Below are 20,508 nucleotides of genomic sequence, written 5' to 3'. Positions count from 1 at the left end.
AGTGAAAGAGGAGAGTGAAAAAGTTGGCTTAAAGCTCAACATTCAGAAAATGAAGATCATGGCATCTGGTCCCATCACTTCATGGGAAATAGATGGGGAAACAGTGGAAACAGTATCAGACTTTATGTTTTTGGGCTCCAAAATCACTGCAGATGGTGATTGCAGCCATGAAATGAAAAGACGCTTACTCCTTGGAAGGAAAGTTATGACCAACCTAGATAGCATATTCAAAAGCAGAGACATTACTTTGCCAACAAAGGTCCGTCTAGTCAAGGCTATGGTTTATCCAGTGGTCATGTATGGACGTGAGAGTTGGACTCTGAAGAAAGCTGAGTGCCGAAGAATTGATGCTTTTGAACTGTGGTGTTGGAGAAGACTCTTGAGAGTCCCTTGGACTGCAAGGAGATCCAACCAGTCCATTCTAAAGAGACCAGTCCTGGGTGTTCATTGGAAGGAGTGATGTTGAAGCTGAAGCTCCAATACTTTGGCCACCTCATGGGAAGAGTTGACTCATTGGAAAAGACTCTGATACTGGGAGGGATTGGGGGCAGAAGGAGAAGGGGACGACAGAGGATGAGATGGCTGGATGGCATCACCGACTCGATGGACGTGAGTTTGAGTGAACTCCAGGAGTTGGTGATGGACAGGGAGGCCTGGCATGCTGCGATTCATGGGGTCGCAAAGAATCGGACACGACTGAGCGACTGAACTGAACTGATGGATTACATTTTAAGCTTCAGCACCATGAAAGATCCTGATATACAGCAAATAGTATTGAAAGTAAATGACACTTCCTGTCATTCAAATCCTGTAAATATTTTCTTATACGATTTTATTTTCACAAATAGAAATCAATCTTTGTTTCTGTTTTGATAAGATATAGATGGCCTCTAAAGTCTGAAAGGGAAAAAAATTTTTTTCCTCCTTCCCTCTACCTCTTTGTATTCTTTAAATGTATGTTTATTCATAACACAGTCTCTCTTTCTGGGAACAACAACGAAAAGAGAAAAAGAGGAGGGAGGAAGGAGGTAAATAGCTTCAACATATTTTGGCTGTGTATTTTCTTGGCTGGGAAGGAGCCATAAAAGTTAAGGGTAACATAAAATTCTAAAGCAGAATGGGCATCTGATGCTCTTCACTCCTGATGTGTTCGCCTGGATCTTATTCTTTCTACAGTGAGTGCATTCTGATGTCTGATGAGCCAGCTATGTGTTTCTCAGCTATGATCCCCTTCATGAGAGTAGAATCCTGTCCTTTTTAATCTCACATGAGCCCTCCCCCTTTCTTTCATGTATACTTTGGGCCTTTGGATGAAAATCTCACATAGAAAAGCTATAAATAATTTTTTTAATAGTTTTTCCCCAATGCCTTTTTCTGCCTTCATCATAGGCTGTTTCCATTGTTAAAACTTCTGCTACAGATATAGAATTTTTAAAAAGTTTTTTTGGAAATACTGCATGCATGTGAAATTATACATAAGCTACACTCTTCTTCCTAAGTACATCTTGTAAAAGCTAGATGAGACAGAAGTGAACTTAATGTGTTTGCTAGGCTAGAGATGTCATTATTTCATCCTTATTGAAGAAAGTTTTCTAGATAGATTAAATTTCTAATTTTCTTCAAAACTTTGAACATATTATTCTTACTGTTTCAAATATTGAAATCTCACTGTATAAAATTTCAATTTGTTTCTATTTTATAGTTCCTGTTTGCTGAGGTTTCCTGTCCATTCATTATCAACATATAGTTAACCCTTGGACAAAATGAGTTTAAACTGCAGGGGTCCACTTACTTGTGCATTTTTTCCAATAGTAAATACTACCATACTATACGATTTGCATTTGGTTGAATCCGTGAAGGTGGAACCACAGATATGGAGGAAGTGTAGATATAGAGGGCTGACTATATGTTATAGATAGATTTTCCACTGCTTGGAGGGTCAGGGCCCTAACCTCTGCACGTTTCTAGAACCAACTCTATTTTCCTTTTTGTCCTTGAGCACAATTATGATAGTTATTTAAAAAATCCTTTCCTGCAGGTTCCATCATTTGGGACATCTGAGGGTTGTTATCCTTTAATTGCCTTTTCTGCTGAGTGTGGTTCATATTTTCCTGTTTGTTTGTATACTCATTATTTAGTATCTTGGACAATTTGAATGAGAATGTTGTAGAGGCTCTGAATTCAGTTATGCTCTTACAAAGAGTGTGATATTTCTTAAAGTAGGCAGTTAATTTGTTTGAACCCCAACTGCAACCTCTGTCTTTCCTGTCCTAAGATTTCCTATCTCCCTTTCCAGCTTGTGTTTACTTCAAACTCTACATTCTGCCACTTTAAACCAGTAATACTGTGAGGTTTCTATTATATCTGAATTTTAATCACCCTGCATGGTGCATATATACATACACACACAGAATCATATATATATGTGTGTGTGTGTGTGTGTGTGTGTGTATGAGACTACAGAGTTTGTAGTTATTTTCTGTGGGAGGATTGATCCAATAGGAGCTACCTGACAGTGGCCAGAACTAGAAGCTCTCACTGTTGTTTGTTATGTTTAATCATCAACCCTTGATAGTTTTATCTCAGGTTCATTTTAATATTTCCACTTTGTCTTTGATGTTCTGAAGTTTCACTAAAATGTATCTAGGTATTCATTAACTTTAATATACACTTATCTTTATGATAAATTCTGGCAAATTCTCAGCCATTATTTGAACATTGCTTTCCCACAAGTATCTATAGTGTTTCAATAAGATGCATTTGAACTTTATCACTCCATTATCTTACATTCTCCATATCTTAATCTTTCTGGATTGTTCACTGAGAAATTTCTTCAGATTTTTCTTCTAATTCTCTACCCAACTAAGTCTAATAAATTTTGTAATATTTCCATTAAGGTTCTCATTTCAATTAGTGTACTTGATTCTTTTCAAGTATGCCCAAACATTAAGTATCCTCTCAGACTTTTATTCCCCCTTTACTTTTTTTTTTACTCTACAATATTGTATTGGTTTTGCCATACATCAACATGAATTCACCACGGGTGTACACGTGTTCTCCATCCTGAACCCCTCTCCCACCTCCCTCCCCGTACCATCCCTCTGGGTCATCCCAGTGCACCAGCCCCAAGCTTCCTGTATCCTGCATCGAACCTGGGCTGGTGATTCATTTCTTAATATGATATTATACATGTTTTAATGCCATTCTCCCAAATCATCCCCTGCCTCCCTCTCCCACAGAGTCCAAAAGACTGTTCTATACATCTGTGTCTCTTTTGCTGTCTCGCATACACGGTTATCATTACCATCTTTCTAAATTCATATATATGCGTTAGTATACTGTATTGGTGTTTTTCTTTCCAGCTTACTTCACTCTGTAGAATAGGCTCCAGTTTCATCCACCTCATTAGAACTGATTCAAATGTATTCTTTTTAATGGCTGAGTAATACTCCATTGTGTATATGTACCACTGCTTTCTTATCCATTCATCTGCTGATGGACATCTAGGTTGCTTCCATGTCCTGGCTATTATAAACAGTGCTGCGATGAACATTGGGGTACACGTGTCTCTTTCAATTCTGGTTTCCTCAGTGTGTATGCCCAGCAGTGGGATTGCTGGGCTGTATGCCAGTTCTATTTCCAGTTTTTTAAGGAATCTCCACACTGTTCTCCATAGTGGCTGTACTAGTTTGCATTCCCACCAACAGTGTAAGAGTGTTCCCTTTTCTCCACATCCTCTGCAGCATTTATTGCTTGTAGACTTTTGGATCGCAGTCATTCTGACTGGCATGAAATGGTACCTCATTGTGGTTTTGATTTGCATTTCTCTGATAATGAGTGATGTTGAGCATCTTTTCATGTGTTTGTTAGCCATACGTATGTCTTCTTTGGAGAAATGTCTATTTAGTTCTTTGGCCCATTTTTTTATTGGGTCGTTTATTTTTCTGGAATTGAGCTGCAGGAGTTGCTTGTATATTTTTGAGATTAGTTGTTTGTTAGTTGCTTCATTTGCTATTATTTTCTCCCATTCTGAAGGCTTTCTTTTCACCTTGCTTATAGTTTCTTTTGTTGTGCAGAAGCTTTTAATTAGATCCCATTTGTTTATTTTTGCTTTTATTTCCAATATTCTGGGGGGTGGGTCATAGAGGATCCTGCTGTGATGTATGTCGGAGAGTGTTTTGCCTATGTTCTCCTCTAGGAGTTTTATAGTTTCTGGTTTAGATCTTTAATCCATTTAGAGTTTATTTTTGTGTATGGTGTTAGAAAGTGTTCTAGTTTCATTCTTTTACAAGCGGTTGATCAGTTTTCCCAGCACCACTTGTTAAAGAGATTGTCTTTTCTCCATTGTATATTCTTGCCTCCTTTGTCAAAGACAAGGTGTCCATATGTGTGTGGGTTTATCTGTGGGCTTTCTATTTTGTTCCATTGATCTATATTTCTGTTGTTGTGCCAGTACCATACTGTCTTGATGACTGTGGCTTTGTAGTAGAGCCTGAAGTCAGGCAGATTTTTCCGCCAGTTCCATTCTTCTTTCTCAAGATTGCTTTGGCTATTCGAGGTTTTTTGTATTTCCATACAAATTGTGGAATTATTTGTTCTAGCTCTGTGAAAAATACCATTGGTAACTTGATAGGGATTGCATTGGGATATAGATTGCTTTGGGAAGTATACTCATTTTCACTATATTGATTCTTCTGATCCATGAACATGAGATATTTCTCCATCTATTAGTGTCCTCTTTGATTTCTTTCACCAGTGTTTTATAGTTTTCTATATATAGGTCTTTTGTTTCTTTAGGTAGATATATTCCTAAGTATTTTATTCTTTTCATTGCAATGGTGAATGGAATTGTTTCCTTAATTTCTCTATTTTCTCGTTATTAGTGTATAGGAATGCAAGGGATTTCTGTGTGTTGGTTTTATATCCTGCAACTTTACTATATTCATTGATTAGCTCTAGTAATTTTCTGGTGGAGTCTTTAGGGTTTTCCATGTAGAGGATCATGTCATCTGCAAACAGTGAGAGTTTTACTTCTTCTTTTCCAATTTGGATTCTTTTTATTTCTTTTTCTGCTCTGATTGCTGTGGCCAAAACTTCCAAAACTATGTTGAATAATAGTGGTGAGAGTGGACACCCTTGTCTTGTTCCTAACTTCAGGGGAAATGCTTTCAATTTTTCACCATTGAGGATAATGTTTGCTGTGGGTTTGTCATATATAGCTTTTATTATGTTGAGGTATGTTCCTTCTATTCCTGCTTTATGGAGAGTTTTTATCATAAATGGATGTTGAATTTTGCCAAAGGCTTTCTCTGCATCTACTGAGATAATCATATGGCTTTTATTTTTCAATTTGTTAATGTGGTGTATTACATTAATTTGTGGATATTGAAGAATCCTTACATCCCTGGGATAAAGCCCACTTGGTCATGGAGTATGCCCCTTTAATTTCTTCAACCATATTAAATATACAGTTTTGAACTTAGTATCTGATAATTGAATTATCTGCTATCCTTGTGAATATAATTCCTCATGTTATTGTTGACTTTTCCTTAAGATGCGTTTATTTCCTCATAAATGTAATGATTCCAAATTGTGAATTTATAATCCCTGTAACTTTATCTGTAGAAATTATTTGCGGTACGAATCTAGAGAGATGGGTACTTGCATTGAGAAAACAAGTCAATGTGTAATCATCTTACATTTCTTTAAAATTTTTATTTTATATTTGAGTATTGTTGATTAACAATGTTGTGTTAGTTTCATGTGTACAGCAAAGTGATCCAGTTATACACGCATCTGTTCTTTTTAAAAATCTTTTCCCATTTAGGTTGTTATGAGTATTGACAGAGTTCCCTGTGCTATACAGTAAAATCCTGTTGCTTATTTATTTTAAAAGTAAGTGTGTATATATCAATCCCAAACTCCCAATTATACCTCCCCATCCCACCCTTTCCCACGGTAAACGTAAGTTTGTTTTCTAATTCTGTGAGTCTGTTCCTGTTTTGTAACTAAATTCTTTTTTTCTTCCCTTAGAGTCTACATATAAGCAATATCATTGATATTTGTCTTTCTGTGTCTGACTTAATATGATAATCTTCAGGTTGATCCATGTTGCTGTAAATAGCATTATTACATTTTTTAATGACCAAGCAATATTCCATTGCATATATGTGCCACATCTTCTTTGTCCATTCCTCTGTCAGTGGACAGTTTGATTGCTTCCATGTTCTGGCTCTTGCAAACAGTGCTGCAATGAACATTGGGATGCATGTATCTTTTTGAACCATGATTTTCTCTGGATATATGCCCAGGAGTGGGATTGCTTGGTATGGTAACTCCATTTTTAGGTTTTTAAGGAACCTCCATACATAATTCCATAGTGGCTGCAACAATATCCATAGTGTAGGAGGGTTCCCTTTTTCTCCACACCCTCTCCAGCATTTATTATTTGTAGACTTTGATGATAGCCATTCTTACTGGTGTGAGGTGATATCTCATTGTATGATAGTTTTGATTTGCATTCCTCTTAATAATTAGTGATGTTGAGCATCTTTGATTTGCATTTCTCTAATAGTGATGCTGTGTCTTTGGGCCATCTATATGTCTTCTTTGCAGAAATGAGTACTAGATCTTCTGCTTATTGATAGATTAGGTTGTTGTTTGATATTGAGCTGCATGAACTATTTGTAAATTTTGGAGATTAATCCTTTGTCAGTCAAATCATTTGCAAATATTTTCTCCCATTCTGTGGGTTACCTTCTCATTTTTTTTAAAGATTTCCTTTGCTGTGCAGATGCTTTTGAATTTAATTAGGTTCCATTTGCTTATTTTTTGTTTCTATTTCCATTACTCTAAGACGATCAAAAAAGTTGTTGCTGTGATTTGTGCTAAGGAGTATTTTGCCTATGTTTTCCACTAAGAGTTTTATAGTATTCAGTCTTTTTTTTTTTTTTTTATTCTTCCAATTTTATTTTATTTTTAAACTTTACATAATTGTATTAGTTTTGCCAAATATCAAAATGAATCCACCACAGGTATACATGTGTTCCCCATCCCGAACCCTCCTCCCTCCTCCCTCCCCATACCATCCCTCTGGGCCGTCCCAGTGCACCAGCCCCAAGCATCCAGCATCGTGCATCAAACCTGGACTGGCAACTCGTTTCCTACATGATATTTTACATGTTTCATTGCCATTCTCCCAAATCTTCCCACCCTCTCCCTCTCCCACAGAGTCCATAAGACTGTTCTATACATCAGTGTCTCTTTTGCTGTCTCGTACACCGGGTTATTGTTACCATCTTTCTAAATTCCATATATATGCGTTAGTATACTGTATTTATGTTTTTCCTTCTGGCTTACTTCACTCTGTATAATAGGCTCCAGTTTCACATTTGAGTTTTAACCCATTTTAAATGGGTTATTTTTATGTATAGTTTAGAGAATATTCTAATTTCATTCTTTTACATGTAGCTTTCCAGTTTTCCCAGTACCACTTATTGAAGAGACTTTCTCCTCACCACTGAATATTCTGGTCTCCTTTGTCATAGAATAGGTGACCATAGCTGAGCGGGGTTATCTCTAGACTTTATGTCCTTTTACAGTAATCTATAATTTTGTTTTTGTGCTAGTACCAAGCTGTTCTGATTTCTGTAGCTTTATAGTAAATAGTCTGGAGTCAGGGAGCCTGATTCCTCCAACTCTTTTTCTTTATCAAGATTGCTTTAGCTATTCAGGGTCTTTTGTGTTTTCATACAAATTAAATTATTTTTGTCCCAATTATATGAAAAATGCCATTGGTAATTTGATAGGGATTGCACTGAATCTGTAGTTTGCCTTGAGTAGTATAGTCATTTTAACAATATTGATTATTTCAGTCTAAGAACATGGTATATCTTTCCATCTGTTTGTCATCTTTGATTTCTTTCATCAGGTCTTATAATTTTTGGAGTATAGGCTTTTGCCTCCTTAGATATGTTTCTTCCAAAGCATTTTATTCTTTTTGATGCAATGGTAAATGGAACTGTTTTTTTAAATTTCTCTTCCTATTCTTTTGTTATTAGTGTATAGAAATGCAGTAGATTTCTGTGTATTAATTTTGTATCCTGCAACTTTACCAAATTCACTGATGAGCTCTAGCAGTCTTCTGGTAGCATCATTAGCATTTTCTACATACAATATCATGTCATCTGCAAATAGTGACAATTTTACTTCTTCTTTCCCAATTTGGATTCCTTTTATTTCTTTTTCTTTTTTAATTTAATTTAATTTAATTTTTTAACTTTACAATATTGTACTGGTTCTTTTTCTTTTCTGACTGCTGTGGTTAGGACTTCCAAAACTGTGTAGAATAAAAGTGTCAAAAATGATATCCTTGCCTTATTCCTGATCTTAGAGGAAATGCTTTCAGGTTTTCCCCACTGAGTATGATGCTAGCTGCAGGTTTATTATATACGGCCTTTATTATGTTGAAATATGTTCCATCAGTGACCACTTTCTGGAAAGTTTTTATCATAAATGGGTGTTGACTTTTTCAAAGGCTTTTTCTGCATCTATTGAGATGATCATATGGTTTTTATTCAATTTGTTTATGTAGTGTATCACAATGATTTGTGCATATTTAAAAACTCTTGCATTCCTGGGATTAATCCCACTTGATCATGCTATATGATCCTTCTAATATATTATTGGAGTCAGTTTGCTAGTATTTTGTCGAGGGATTTTATGTCTGTGTTCATCGGCGACATTGCCTCTTTTTGCAGCATTTTTGTCTAACTTTATCAGGGTGATGGTGGCTTCATAGAATGAACTTGGGAGTATTCCTCCCTCTGCAATTTTTGGAAGGGTTTCAGAAGGATGGTATTAACTCTTCTCTAAATGTTTGGTAAGATTTGCCTGTGAAGCCATCTGTTCCTGGCCTTTTGTTTACTGGGAGTTTTTGTTTTTGTTTTTTAAATCACAGTTTCAATTTCAGTACTTGTGATTTGTCTGTTCATATTTTCTCTTTCTTCCTGGTTCAGTCTGAGGATATTGTACCTTCCTAAGGATTTGTCCATTTCTTCTTGGTTGTCCATTTTGTTGGCATTTCGTTATCCTTTGCATTTCTGTGCTGTCTGTTGTAACTTCTCCTTTTACATTTTTAATTTTATTGATTTGAACCCTTCCCCATTTTTTGTTGCTGAGTCTGGCTAGAGGTTTATTAATTTTGTTTATCTTTCTAAAGAGCAAGGTTTTAGTTTCACTGATCTTTTCTATTGTTTCTTCATCTCTATTTCTTCTATTTATTCATCTCTGATATTTATGATTTTTTCCTTCTAAAAGGAAACTTTGAGTTTTGTTTTTTCTTCTTTTCCTAGGTGATCTAGGTATAAAATTAGGTTGTTTGAGATTTTTCTTGTTTCCTGAAGTAAGATTGTATTGCTATAAACTTTTGTCTTAGGACTACTTTTGCTTCATCTCATATATTTTGAACATCATGCTTTCATTTTTGTTTGTCACTGGATATTTTTATTTCCTCTTTAATTTCTTCAGAAATCCAATGGTTGTTTACTAGCATATTGTTTAGCTTCCAAGTGTTGTGTTTTTTACAGTTGTTTTCGCCTGGTAATTTATTTCTTATCTCATAGTGCTGTGATCAGAAAAAATGCTTGATATGATTTCAGTTTTCTTAAACTTAGCTAGGCTCTCCTTGTGGCCCAGCATGTTATAAATATGGAGAATGTTTCATGTGCACTTAAGAAGAATGTATATCCTGATGATTTTAGATGGAATGCTCTATAAATATCAATTAAGTCCCTTGGTTGACTGTGTCATTTAAGGCTTGTGCTTCCTTATTGATTTTCTGTCTAGATGATCTTTCCATTGATGAAAGTGGGGTGTTAAGTCCCCCCAACTATTAATGTGTTACTGTTGGTTTCTCCTTTTATGGCTGTTTGTATTTGCCTCAGATATTGACATCCTCCTATCCTGGGTGCATGTATATTTACAATTGTTTATCTTCTTGGATTGATCCTTGATCATTGTGTCCTTCTTTGCTCTTATAATAGTCTTTATTTTAAAGCCTTATTTTGTTTGATACGAGTATAGCTACTCCAGTTTTCTTTTGATTCCCATTTGTATGGAATAAATATTTCCATCCCCTTAATTTCAGTCTGTATGTGTCCCTAGATCTGAAGTGAGTCTTTTAAAGGCAGCATGTATATGGGTTTTGTTTTTGTATCCATTCAGCCAGTCTATATCTTTTGGTTGGAATATTTAATCTGTTTATGTTTAAGGCAATTATCAACAAATATGTATGCTCTACTGTTTCTAGCTTAGAATTATTTAGGTCACAAAGGTACTATGACTTCCAACCCCTCACATGTGTGGTCTTTGGATTTAAAGTTAGGAATTCTTTAGAGGACAGTATGGTACTGGCACAAAAGCAGAAATATAGACCAATAAAACAAGACAGAAAGCCCAGAGATAAATCCATGCACCTATGGGCACCTTGTCTTTGATAAAGGAGGCAAGAATATACAATGGAGAAAAGATAGTCTCTTCAATAAGTGGTGATGGGAAAGCTGCACAGCTACATGTAAAAGAATGAAATTAGAACACTTCCTAACATGGCACACAAAGATAAACTCAAAATGGATTAAAAACCTAAATAGGGGAGAGAAGATTTTTTTTTTCTCCTTTTCAACCAAATGTTTTCTTTTTCTTTCTAATCAAGGCCCAACCAAAGAAGATATTATCTTCTGTAAGATAGTGTTCTTCTCATTCACCTACTGAAGGCTCTGGAATTCAGAGATACCCAAGTCTACATTGTGCTGTAGCTCCAGGCTTTGTCTCCAAGTATCATATTGGCAGAAATAATAAAACTGTCTCTTTTATGTTCTTCCTGTGTTTTCCCTCCTTCTAAATATTTACCTTAATTTAACCTACAACCAACAAATGAATCTATAATATCACTAAGTAAAACAGTAAAATTTTAATAGCTATTTATTAATTTTAAGCTATAAAAACAATTATATTTAGTTGGTAATCCAACTCATAATTGTGTGTTCCTACAACTCTTTATCAGCTTAAAATCCTAAGCATATTTCTTTTTCCAGTAACCAGTTCACCAAACACCATTCCCTATGATCCTACAAGCTGATCCAATTAGTATCTGCCACTGATAACTGCCTACACTGAGTTAGGGCCTTTTGTTTGTTTTTTCACTCCTTTGCTCATTCATACAACAAAAGTATGTTAAATACCTACTCTGTGATAGACTATTCCTAAAATAAAACTTCAAATGCTCATTCTATGCTATATTCAAGGAGCTGTGGAAGGTAAACAGTATGTGGGACATGAAATGCTTAGTTTTGATTTGATGTCTTTGCTGTGCTTAGTTGCTCAGTTGTGTCTGACTCTTTGCAACCCCACGGACTGCGGCCCATCAGGGCTCTAGTCCATGGGGATTCTCCTGGCAAGAATAATGGAGTGGGTTGCCTTGCCCTCTTCCAGGGGATCTTCCTAACCCAGGGATCAAACCCAGGTCTCCCACATTGCAGGCATATTCTTTACCATCTGAGCCACCAGGGAAACCCAGTTGATGTTTTTAGGTTTCCAAATCTTAATTTTCGGCTACATGCCTACATATAAATATCATTTCTTTAAGCATAGGAAGACTTAATGATGTTCATATAAATGACGGAAAACTGGCTAAACAATCATTTTTGCTTATCTAATAAAATGAATGGTATCAAGCTTCAGTGATTTTTTCAAGATATAACAGGCTAAATAATATATGAAATTGGATCATAGAGCCAACAGAAATAGCAAGAGCTTTTTTTATATTCATTTTGCTTTTGAAATTTAATTAATCTTGAATGAGTTGAGTAAATTATTCTTCAGATTACATCTGAGGTCAAGGATGGCAGACATTCCCATTATTAATTAATATTAAAAAGAATGTTCAGTTTAGAAACCTCAGAAGGACCAAAATTTGGCAAGCAAGATAGTTCAAGATTTTTATTCCCTCCAAACCATTAACTGCATTATATTAGTATCAGGAAAAAAATTTCATGTACTTAGAGTTAAGAACTTAAAGTTTCATATAAAAATCTACTCTAAACATCAAATTCTGATGATTAAATATTATGTTAAATAGAAATTTATAAATTTCATGAAGCATTAGGGAGTACATTTTATGTGACATTCATCCATAATAATATTTGAGTAAATATTCACTCTTCTTGTATTTGCCTAATGTGTTTGATGTTTTCAGACAATATCATTATGACACTAAATAAACAGTTATGACAAACTAGAGCACAGAAAAATGTATAATAGTAAGATATTTGACTGGAGAATCTGTGGACTTTCATGCTTTCTAGCATGCTTTCAAACACACTAGTTGAAGTGCAATATCTCTGTAACTCAAAGTGACTGGAAATAGATTAGATCCTCACCTTGGCTTCCCTGATAGCTCAGTTGGTAAAGAGTCCACCTGCAATGCAGGAGACACTGGTTCAATTCCTGGGTTGGGAAGATCCCCTGGAGAAGGGATAGGCTACCCACTCCAGTATTCTGGCCTGGAGAATTACATGTACTGTGTAATCTATGGGGGTCGCAAAGACTTGGACATGACTCAGCGACCTTCGCTTTTAATTCTTACCTCAGAGGGAAAAGGGAAATTAGTACAATATATCTGATAGGTAGCTTTAGTTTATTCCTTCTAAAACCTGGTAAAATTTTTAGTTTTGTTCCAACAAACAAAAAAATACTAAAAAGTTCCTCTTTCATATATTCCGTTAACATTTAAAAATGTTTTCTGATAATGGAGTTATGATTTTGGTATGTAATATTATTAATAAGAAAATATAAGTTAATGAGGGACCAGACCAATATCCTTTGTACATTCTTGTATAATTAACTACAGCATCAAAAAATAAAGTAGAAAGAAATAAAATACTCATACTTACACATGGGCAAGGCTTGACAGCATCACTCGGAAAAAATCCAACCTCTCCAGATGTTAGATTTCTACCCTAAATTAGAAAAAAAAATGCCAATGTTGAGAACAAATTTACCATAACGATAATCCTGTAATGGTAGATACATGATGCTATTGGTCAGAATCTTCAGAATTACTTCCACATTGTACCGAATCCTACCATTAATTTACGATAGCTCAGGAAGGGAAACATAAGCAGAAAGGTTGTAAAATTGTTAAAACTAATAATGTAACTATACACCTAAAGCAACTAGAAAAAGAAGAAATGAAGCACCCCAGGGTTAGTAGAAGGAAAGAAATCATAAAAATTAGGGCAGAAATAAATGCAAAAGAAACAAAGGAGACCATAGCCAAAATCAACAAAGCTAAAAGCTGGTTCTTTGAGAAGATAAATAAAATAGACAAAACATTAGCCAGACTCATCAAGAAACAAACCGAGAAGAATCAAATCAACAAAATTAGAAATGAAGAAGGAGAAATCACAACAGACAACACAGAAATACAAAAGATCATAAAACACTACTATCAGCAACTATATGCCAATAAAGTGGAAAACTTGGAAGAAATGGACAAATTCTTAGAAAAGTATAACTTTCCAAAACTGAACCAGGGAGAAATAGAAAATCTTAACAGAACCATCACAAGCACAGAAATCGAAACTGTAACCAGAAATCTTCCAGCAAACAAAAGCCCAGGACCAGATGGCTTCACAGCTGAATTCTACCAAAAATTTAGAGAAGAGCTAACACCTATCCTACACAAACACTTCCAGAAAATTGCAGAGGAAGGCAAAGTTCCAAACTCATACTATGAGGCCACAATCACCCTAATACCAAAACCAAAGATGCCACACACACACACACACAAAAACTACAGGCCAATATCACTGATGAACATAGATGGAAAAATCCTTAACAAAATTCTAGCAAACAGAATCCAACAACATATTAAAAAGATCATACATCATGACCAAGTGGGTTTTATCCCAGGAATGCAAGGACTCTTCAATATTTGCAAATCAATCAATATGATACACCACATTAACAATGTGAAAGATAAAAACCATACGATTATCTCAATAGATGCAGAGAAAGCCTTTGACAAAATTCAATATCCATTTATGATAAAACCCTCCAGAAAGCAGGCACAGAAGGAACATACCTCAACATAATAAAAGCCATACATGATAAACCCACAGCAAACATTATCCTCAATGGTGAAAAACTGAAAGCATTTCCCCTAAAGTCAGGAACAAGACAAGGGTGCCCACTCTCACCACTACTATTTAACGTAGCTTTGGAAGTTTTGCCACAGCAATCAGAAAAGAAAAAGAATAAAAGGAACCAGATTGGAAAAGAAGAAGTAAAACTCTGTTTGCAGATGACATGATCTTCTATGTAGAAAACCATAAAGACTCCACCAGAAAATTACTAGAGCCAATCAATGAATATAGTAAAGTTGCAGGACATACAATTAACAGACAGAAATTTCATGCATTCCTATACACTAACAATGAGAAAACAGAGAGAAAAATTAAGGAAACAATTCCATTCACGATTGCAACGAAAAAAATAAAATACTTAGGAATAAATCTACCTAAAGAAACAAAAGACCTATATATATAAAACTATAAAACACTGATGAAAGAAATCAAAGATGACAAAAATAGATGGAGAAATATAGCATGTTCATGGATCAGAAGAATCAATATAGTGAAAATGAGTATACTTCCCAAAGCAATCTACAGATTCAGTGCAATCCCTACCAATGGTGTTTTTCAGAGAACTAGAACAAATAATTTCACAATTTGTATGGAAATACAAAAAAAAACTTGAATAGCCAATGCAATCTTGAGAAAGAATAATGGAATTGGAGGAATCAACCTACCTGACTTCAGGCTATACTACAAAGCAACAGTCATTAAGACAGTATGGTACTGGCACAAACAAAGAAACATAGATCAATGGAACAAAATAGAAAGCCCAGAGATAAATCCACACACCTATGGACACCTTATCTTTGACAAAGGAGGCAAGAATATGCAATGGAGAAAAGATAATCTCTTGCACACATGGTGCTGGGAAAACTGATCAACCACTTGTAAAAGAATGAAACTAGAACACTTCCTAACACCATACACAAAAATAAACTCAAAATGTATTAAACATCTAAATATAAGACCAGAAACTATAAAACTCCTAGAGGAAAACATAGGCAAAACACTCTCTGACATAAATCATAGCACAATCCTCTATGACCCACCTCCCAGAGTAATGGAAATAAAAGCAAAAATAAACAAATGGGACCTAATTAAACTTAAAAACTTTTGCACAACGAAGGAAACTATAAGCATGGTGAAAAGACAGCCTTCAGAATGGGAGAAAATAAGCAAATGAAGCAACTGACAAAGAATTAATCTCAAAAATAGAAAAGCAGCTCATGCAGCTCAATTCCACTTGATCTTAGCCAAAAGGCCGAGAAGTGATGCAGCTCAATTCCAGAAAAATAAGCGACCCAATCAAAAAAATGGGCCAAAGAACTAAACAGACAGTTGTCCAAAGAAGACATACATATGGCTAACAAATACATGAAAAGATGCTCAGCATCACTCATTATCAGAGAAATGCAAATCAAAACCACAATGAGGTACCATCTCATGACAGTCAGAATGGCTGCTATCAAAAAGTCTACAAACAATAAATGCTGGAGAGTGTGCAGAGAAAAAGGAACCCTCTTATACTGTTGGTGGGAATGCAAACTAGTACAGCCACTATGGAGAACAGTGTGGAGATTCCTTTAAAAACTGGAAATAGAACTGCCTTATGATCCAGCAATCCCACTGCTGGACATACACACGAAGGAAACCAGAACTGAAAGAGACACGTGTACCCCAATGTTCATTGCAGCACTGTTTACAATAGCCAGGACATGGAAGCAACCTAGATGCCCATCAGCAGACGAATGGATAAGAAAACTGTGGTACGTATACACAATGGAATATTCAGTTCAGTTCAGTCACTCAGTCGTGTCCGACTCTTTGCAACACCATGAATTGCAGCATGCCAGACCTCCCTGTCCATCACCAATTCCCGGAGCTCACTCAAAATCATGTCCATCGAGTCAGTGATGCCATCCAGCCATCTCATCCTCTGTCGTCCCCTTCTCCTCTTGCCCCCAATCCCTCCCAGCATCAGCATCTTTTCCAATGAGTCAACTCTTCCCATGAGGTGGCCAAAGGATTGGAATTTCAGCTTTAGCATCAGTCCCTCCAAAGAACACCCAGGACTGATCTCCTTTAGAATGGACTGGTTGGACCTCCTTATAGTCCAAGGGACCCTCAAGAGTCTTCTCCAACACCACAGTTCAAAAGCATCAATTCATTGGTGCTCAGCTTTCTTCACAGTCCAACTCTCACATTCATACATGACCACTGGAAAAACCATAGCCTTGACTAGACAGATCTTTGTTGGCAAAGTAATGTCTCTGGTTTTGAATATGCTACCTAGGTTGGTCATAACTTTCCTTCCAAGGAGTAAGTGTCTTTTAATTCCATGGCTGCAATCACCATCTGCAGTGATTTTAGAGCCCAAAAACATAAAGTCTGATACTGTTTCCACTGTTTCCCCATCTATTTCCCATGAAGTGATGGGACCAGATGCCATGATCTTCATTTTCTGAATGTTGAGCTTTAAGCCAACTCTTTCACTCTCTTTCACTTTCATCAAGAGGCTTTTCAGTTCCTCTTTACTTTCTGCCATAAGGTTGGTGTCATCTGCATATATGAGGTTATTGATATTTCTCCTGGCAATCTTGATTCCAGCTTGTGCTTCTTCCAGCCCAGCATTTCTCATGATGTACTCTGCATATAAGTTAAATAAGCAGGGTGACAATATACAGCCTTGACATACTCCTTTTCCTATTTGGAACCAGTCTGTTGTTCCATGTCCAGTTCTAACTATTGCTTCCTGACCTGCATACAGGTTTCTCAAGAGGCAGGTCAGGTGGTCTGGTATTCCCATCTCTTTCAGAATTTTCCACAGTTTATTGTGATACACACAGTCAAAGGCTTTGGCATAGTCAATAAAGCAGAAATAGATGTTTTTCTGGAACTCTCTTCCTTTTTCCATGATCCAGCGCATGTTGGCAATTTGATCTCTGGTTCCTCTGCCTTTTCTAAAACCAGCTTGAACATCTGGATGTTCACGGTTCACATATTGCTGAAGCCTGGCTTGGAGAATTTTGAGCATTACTTTACTAGTGAGATGAGTACAGTTGTGTGGTAGTTTGAGCATTCTTTGGCATTGCCTTTCTTTGGGATTGGGATGAAAACTGACCTTTTCCAGTCCTGTGGCCACTGCTGAGTTTTCCAAATTTGCTGACATATTGAGTGCAGCACTTTCACAGCAGCATCTTTCAGGATTTGAAACAGCTCAACTGGAATTCCATCACCTCCTCTAGCTTTGTTCGTAGTGATGCTTTCTAAGGCCCACTTGACTTCACATTCCAGGATGTCTGGCTCTAGGTGAGTGATCACACCATCATGATTATCTTGGTCATGAAGATCTTTTTTGTACAGTTCTTCTGTGTATTCTTGCCACCTCCTCTTAATCTCTTCTGCTTCTGTTAGGTCCATACCATTTCTGTCCTTTACTGAGCCCATCTTTGCATGAAATGTTCCCTTGGTATCTCTAATTTTCTTGAAGAGATCTCTAGTCTCTCCCATTCTATTATTTTCTTCTATTTCTTTGTGCTGATCACTGAGAAAGGCTTTCTTATCTCTCCTTGCTATTCTTTGGAACTCTGCATTCAGATGCTTATATCTTCCCTTTTCTCCTTTGCTTTTCGCTTCTCTTCTTTTCACAGCTATTTGTAAGGCCTCCCCGGACAGCCATTTTGCTTTTTTGCATTTCTTTTCCATGGAATATTACTCAGCTATTAAAAAGAATGCATTGAATCAGTTCTAATGAGGTGGATGAGACTGAAGCCTATTATATAGAGTGAAGTCAGAAAGAAAAATACCAATACAGTATATGAATGCATACATATGGAATTTAGAAAGATAGTAATGATGACCCTATATGTGAGACAGCAAAAGAGACAGAGATGTAAAGAAAAGACTTTTGGACTCTACGGGAGAAGGCGAGGGTGGGATGATTTGAGAGAATAGCATTGAAATATGCATATTATCATATGTAAAACAGATCGTCAGTCCAGGTTCAATGCATGAGACAGAGTGCTCAGGGCTGGTGAACTGGGATGACCCTGAGGGATGGGATGGAGAAGGAGGTGGGACAGAGGGTCAGGATGGAGAACACATGTACACTCATGGCTGATTCATGTGAATGTATGGCAAAAACCACTACAATATTGTAAAGTAATTAGCCTCCAATTAAAATAAAGAAATATGGTACCATTAAAAAATAATAAAATAAAATTGTTAAACCTTATATGTGGCTTCAGATTATGATTATAAAATAGGAATTCAAGTTTGACTTTCCAATCTACCATTCAATTTTGTTAGCTTCACACCCCTCAATCCTACAATAGAGATAATATATGCATACTGTATCTTTCAAATTTACATTTGTAAATACAAGCGGATCACATTGGTTTTGTTCAATAATTATTCATAATTAATTAGGAATTAGAGTTCACTGGTATTTGTATCCCTAACAGAACTCATGGGAATGTTCCTCAAATGGGATGAGACATTGCAAGACACATGGAAATGGAAACAGATATGATGTTTTAGATGATTTTCAAATTTAGAAGAAACAGGATACTGATTAAGGCAAGAGGACAGTTAAGATTTTGAGGAATGGATTGTAATTCAAAATAGCATTGTAAATAAGAAAGAGAAATTAACAGTAAGAAAAGAATTTATTCTTGGAGGCCACTAGTCAAATTCCTCTTTAAAATAATCTCATGACACAATTATTTCCCATTTCTAGAAAAACAAACCATACTCAAAACATACTGCAGTAATCATAACATGTAATTAAAATGTTCTTGTGAGATTATTTCTCCTTGTCCACATATTGGGCTTCTTTTTATTTGCTATTTAACAATTGCTTGCTTCTCAGTACCTCATATGAGTAAGCTGCATTATAATTGGATGCTACATGCTCTATTATTTTTGACAAAGAAGAGTAACAAAAAAAAACAATCAGAAAAGATCTCCATCTTGAAGTAGTATCCCTTTGTTCTTACAGATCTTGGCAATGAGTTTGTAGAGAAAATTTTTAAAAAGTAGGAACCCACAGTTAAAGACAATGAGGAGGAGGAAGATGAAGAGAAAAGAGAAGATGAGGGAAGGAGAGTGGAAGGGAGAAAGGGTAAGTGGAGCAGAAAAAGGGGACTAGTTAGAGGTATGGGGAGAAAAGAGAAGAGAAAGGGTTGGATTAAGATAGAGGGAGATGAATTACATAACCAAGCAAAGAGAAGATACTAGTTTTGGCAAGGTTCTCAAACTGCAATTGCACTCGCATATTAGGGAAAAGGTAAGTGAACACGTGGAATATTTATTCATTCAGTCAACAAATACAGTATCTAATGTTTGGTTAGACCATGAGAAAAATTCATAAGACAGTTTTTGTTTTCCCCTATATTTTCAGAAACTATGTATACACATAATACAAAGTAGAAAGGGCTAAATTGGAGAAGGAAATGGCAACCCACTCTAGTACTCTTGCCTGGAAAATTCCATGGATGGAGGAGCCTGGTAGGCTACAGTCCATGGGGTTGCAAAGAGTTGGACACGACCGAGCAACTTCACTTTGTTTCTTTCTATAGTTCCTTTTGGAGAAGGAAATGGCAACCCACTCCAGTGTTCTTGCCTGGAGAATCTCATGGACAGAGGGGCCTGGTGGGCTGCAATCTATGGGGTCCCAAAGGGTCAGACACGACTAAGCAAGTAACATACATGCACACACAAACAAAAGGGCTAAATATTGGTAAAAAGGTACAGGAAAGGCTATGGAAATTCAAAAGACAGATTGAGTACTCAGGGTTTTCCTGAAAGCTACATGGAAAAGGGGGCATAGGAATGTAAAATATTCAGGGTTTAAACAAACAGAGATGGAAAAGGAGAATATTCTGAAAACAAAATACATCATGAGAAAGGCCTGGGGCTAAGAAATTATAACATGTGCACAGGAAATGCAAATCATTCCCTTTAAACGGAGTCTAATAATGAGTAACACTTATTATACCCCTACTGTATGCTAAACACTGATCTGAGTGTTTCATTTAGTCCTTAAAATACTCCTTTGTGGTAGGTCCAACTACTATCCCTATTTTAAAGGTGAGAGAAATGAGACACAGAGGAGTTAAATGATTTACTCATGATCACAGAGCTAGCAAGCGACAGAAGTGAAGTGAAGTGGCTCAGTCGTGTCCAACTCTTTGCGACCCCATGGACTGTAGCCTACAAGGCTCCTCTGTCCATGGAATTTTCCAGGCAAGAGTACTGGAGCGGGTTGCCATTTCCTTCTCCAGGGGATCTTCCCGACTCAGGGATCAACCCA

At 36.3% G+C, this 20,508-nt stretch overlaps 1 protein-coding gene across 3 annotated transcripts in view; it reads right to left on the bottom strand.

The window, feature by feature from the left end:
- The window catches only part of VAV3 (vav guanine nucleotide exchange factor 3), a 432,801-nt gene that overhangs the window by 43,791 nt on the left and 368,502 nt on the right, over positions 1–20,508 (bottom strand). For all 3 annotated transcript variants that reach the window (XM_059885057.1, XM_002686162.6, XM_024990050.2), the window contains exon 21: positions 12,951–13,016. In XM_059885057.1, coding sequence (XP_059741040.1) covers positions 12,951–13,016 — 66 coding nt within the window. The remainder of the gene's footprint in view (positions 1–12,950; positions 13,017–20,508) is intronic.

This window comes from Bos taurus, chromosome 3, assembly GCF_002263795.3.
Source record: "Bos taurus isolate L1 Dominette 01449 registration number 42190680 breed Hereford chromosome 3, ARS-UCD2.0, whole genome shotgun sequence".
NCBI lineage: Eukaryota > Metazoa > Chordata > Mammalia > Artiodactyla > Bovidae > Bos > Bos taurus.
This window is presented reverse-complemented; position numbering and strand designations above follow the sequence as displayed.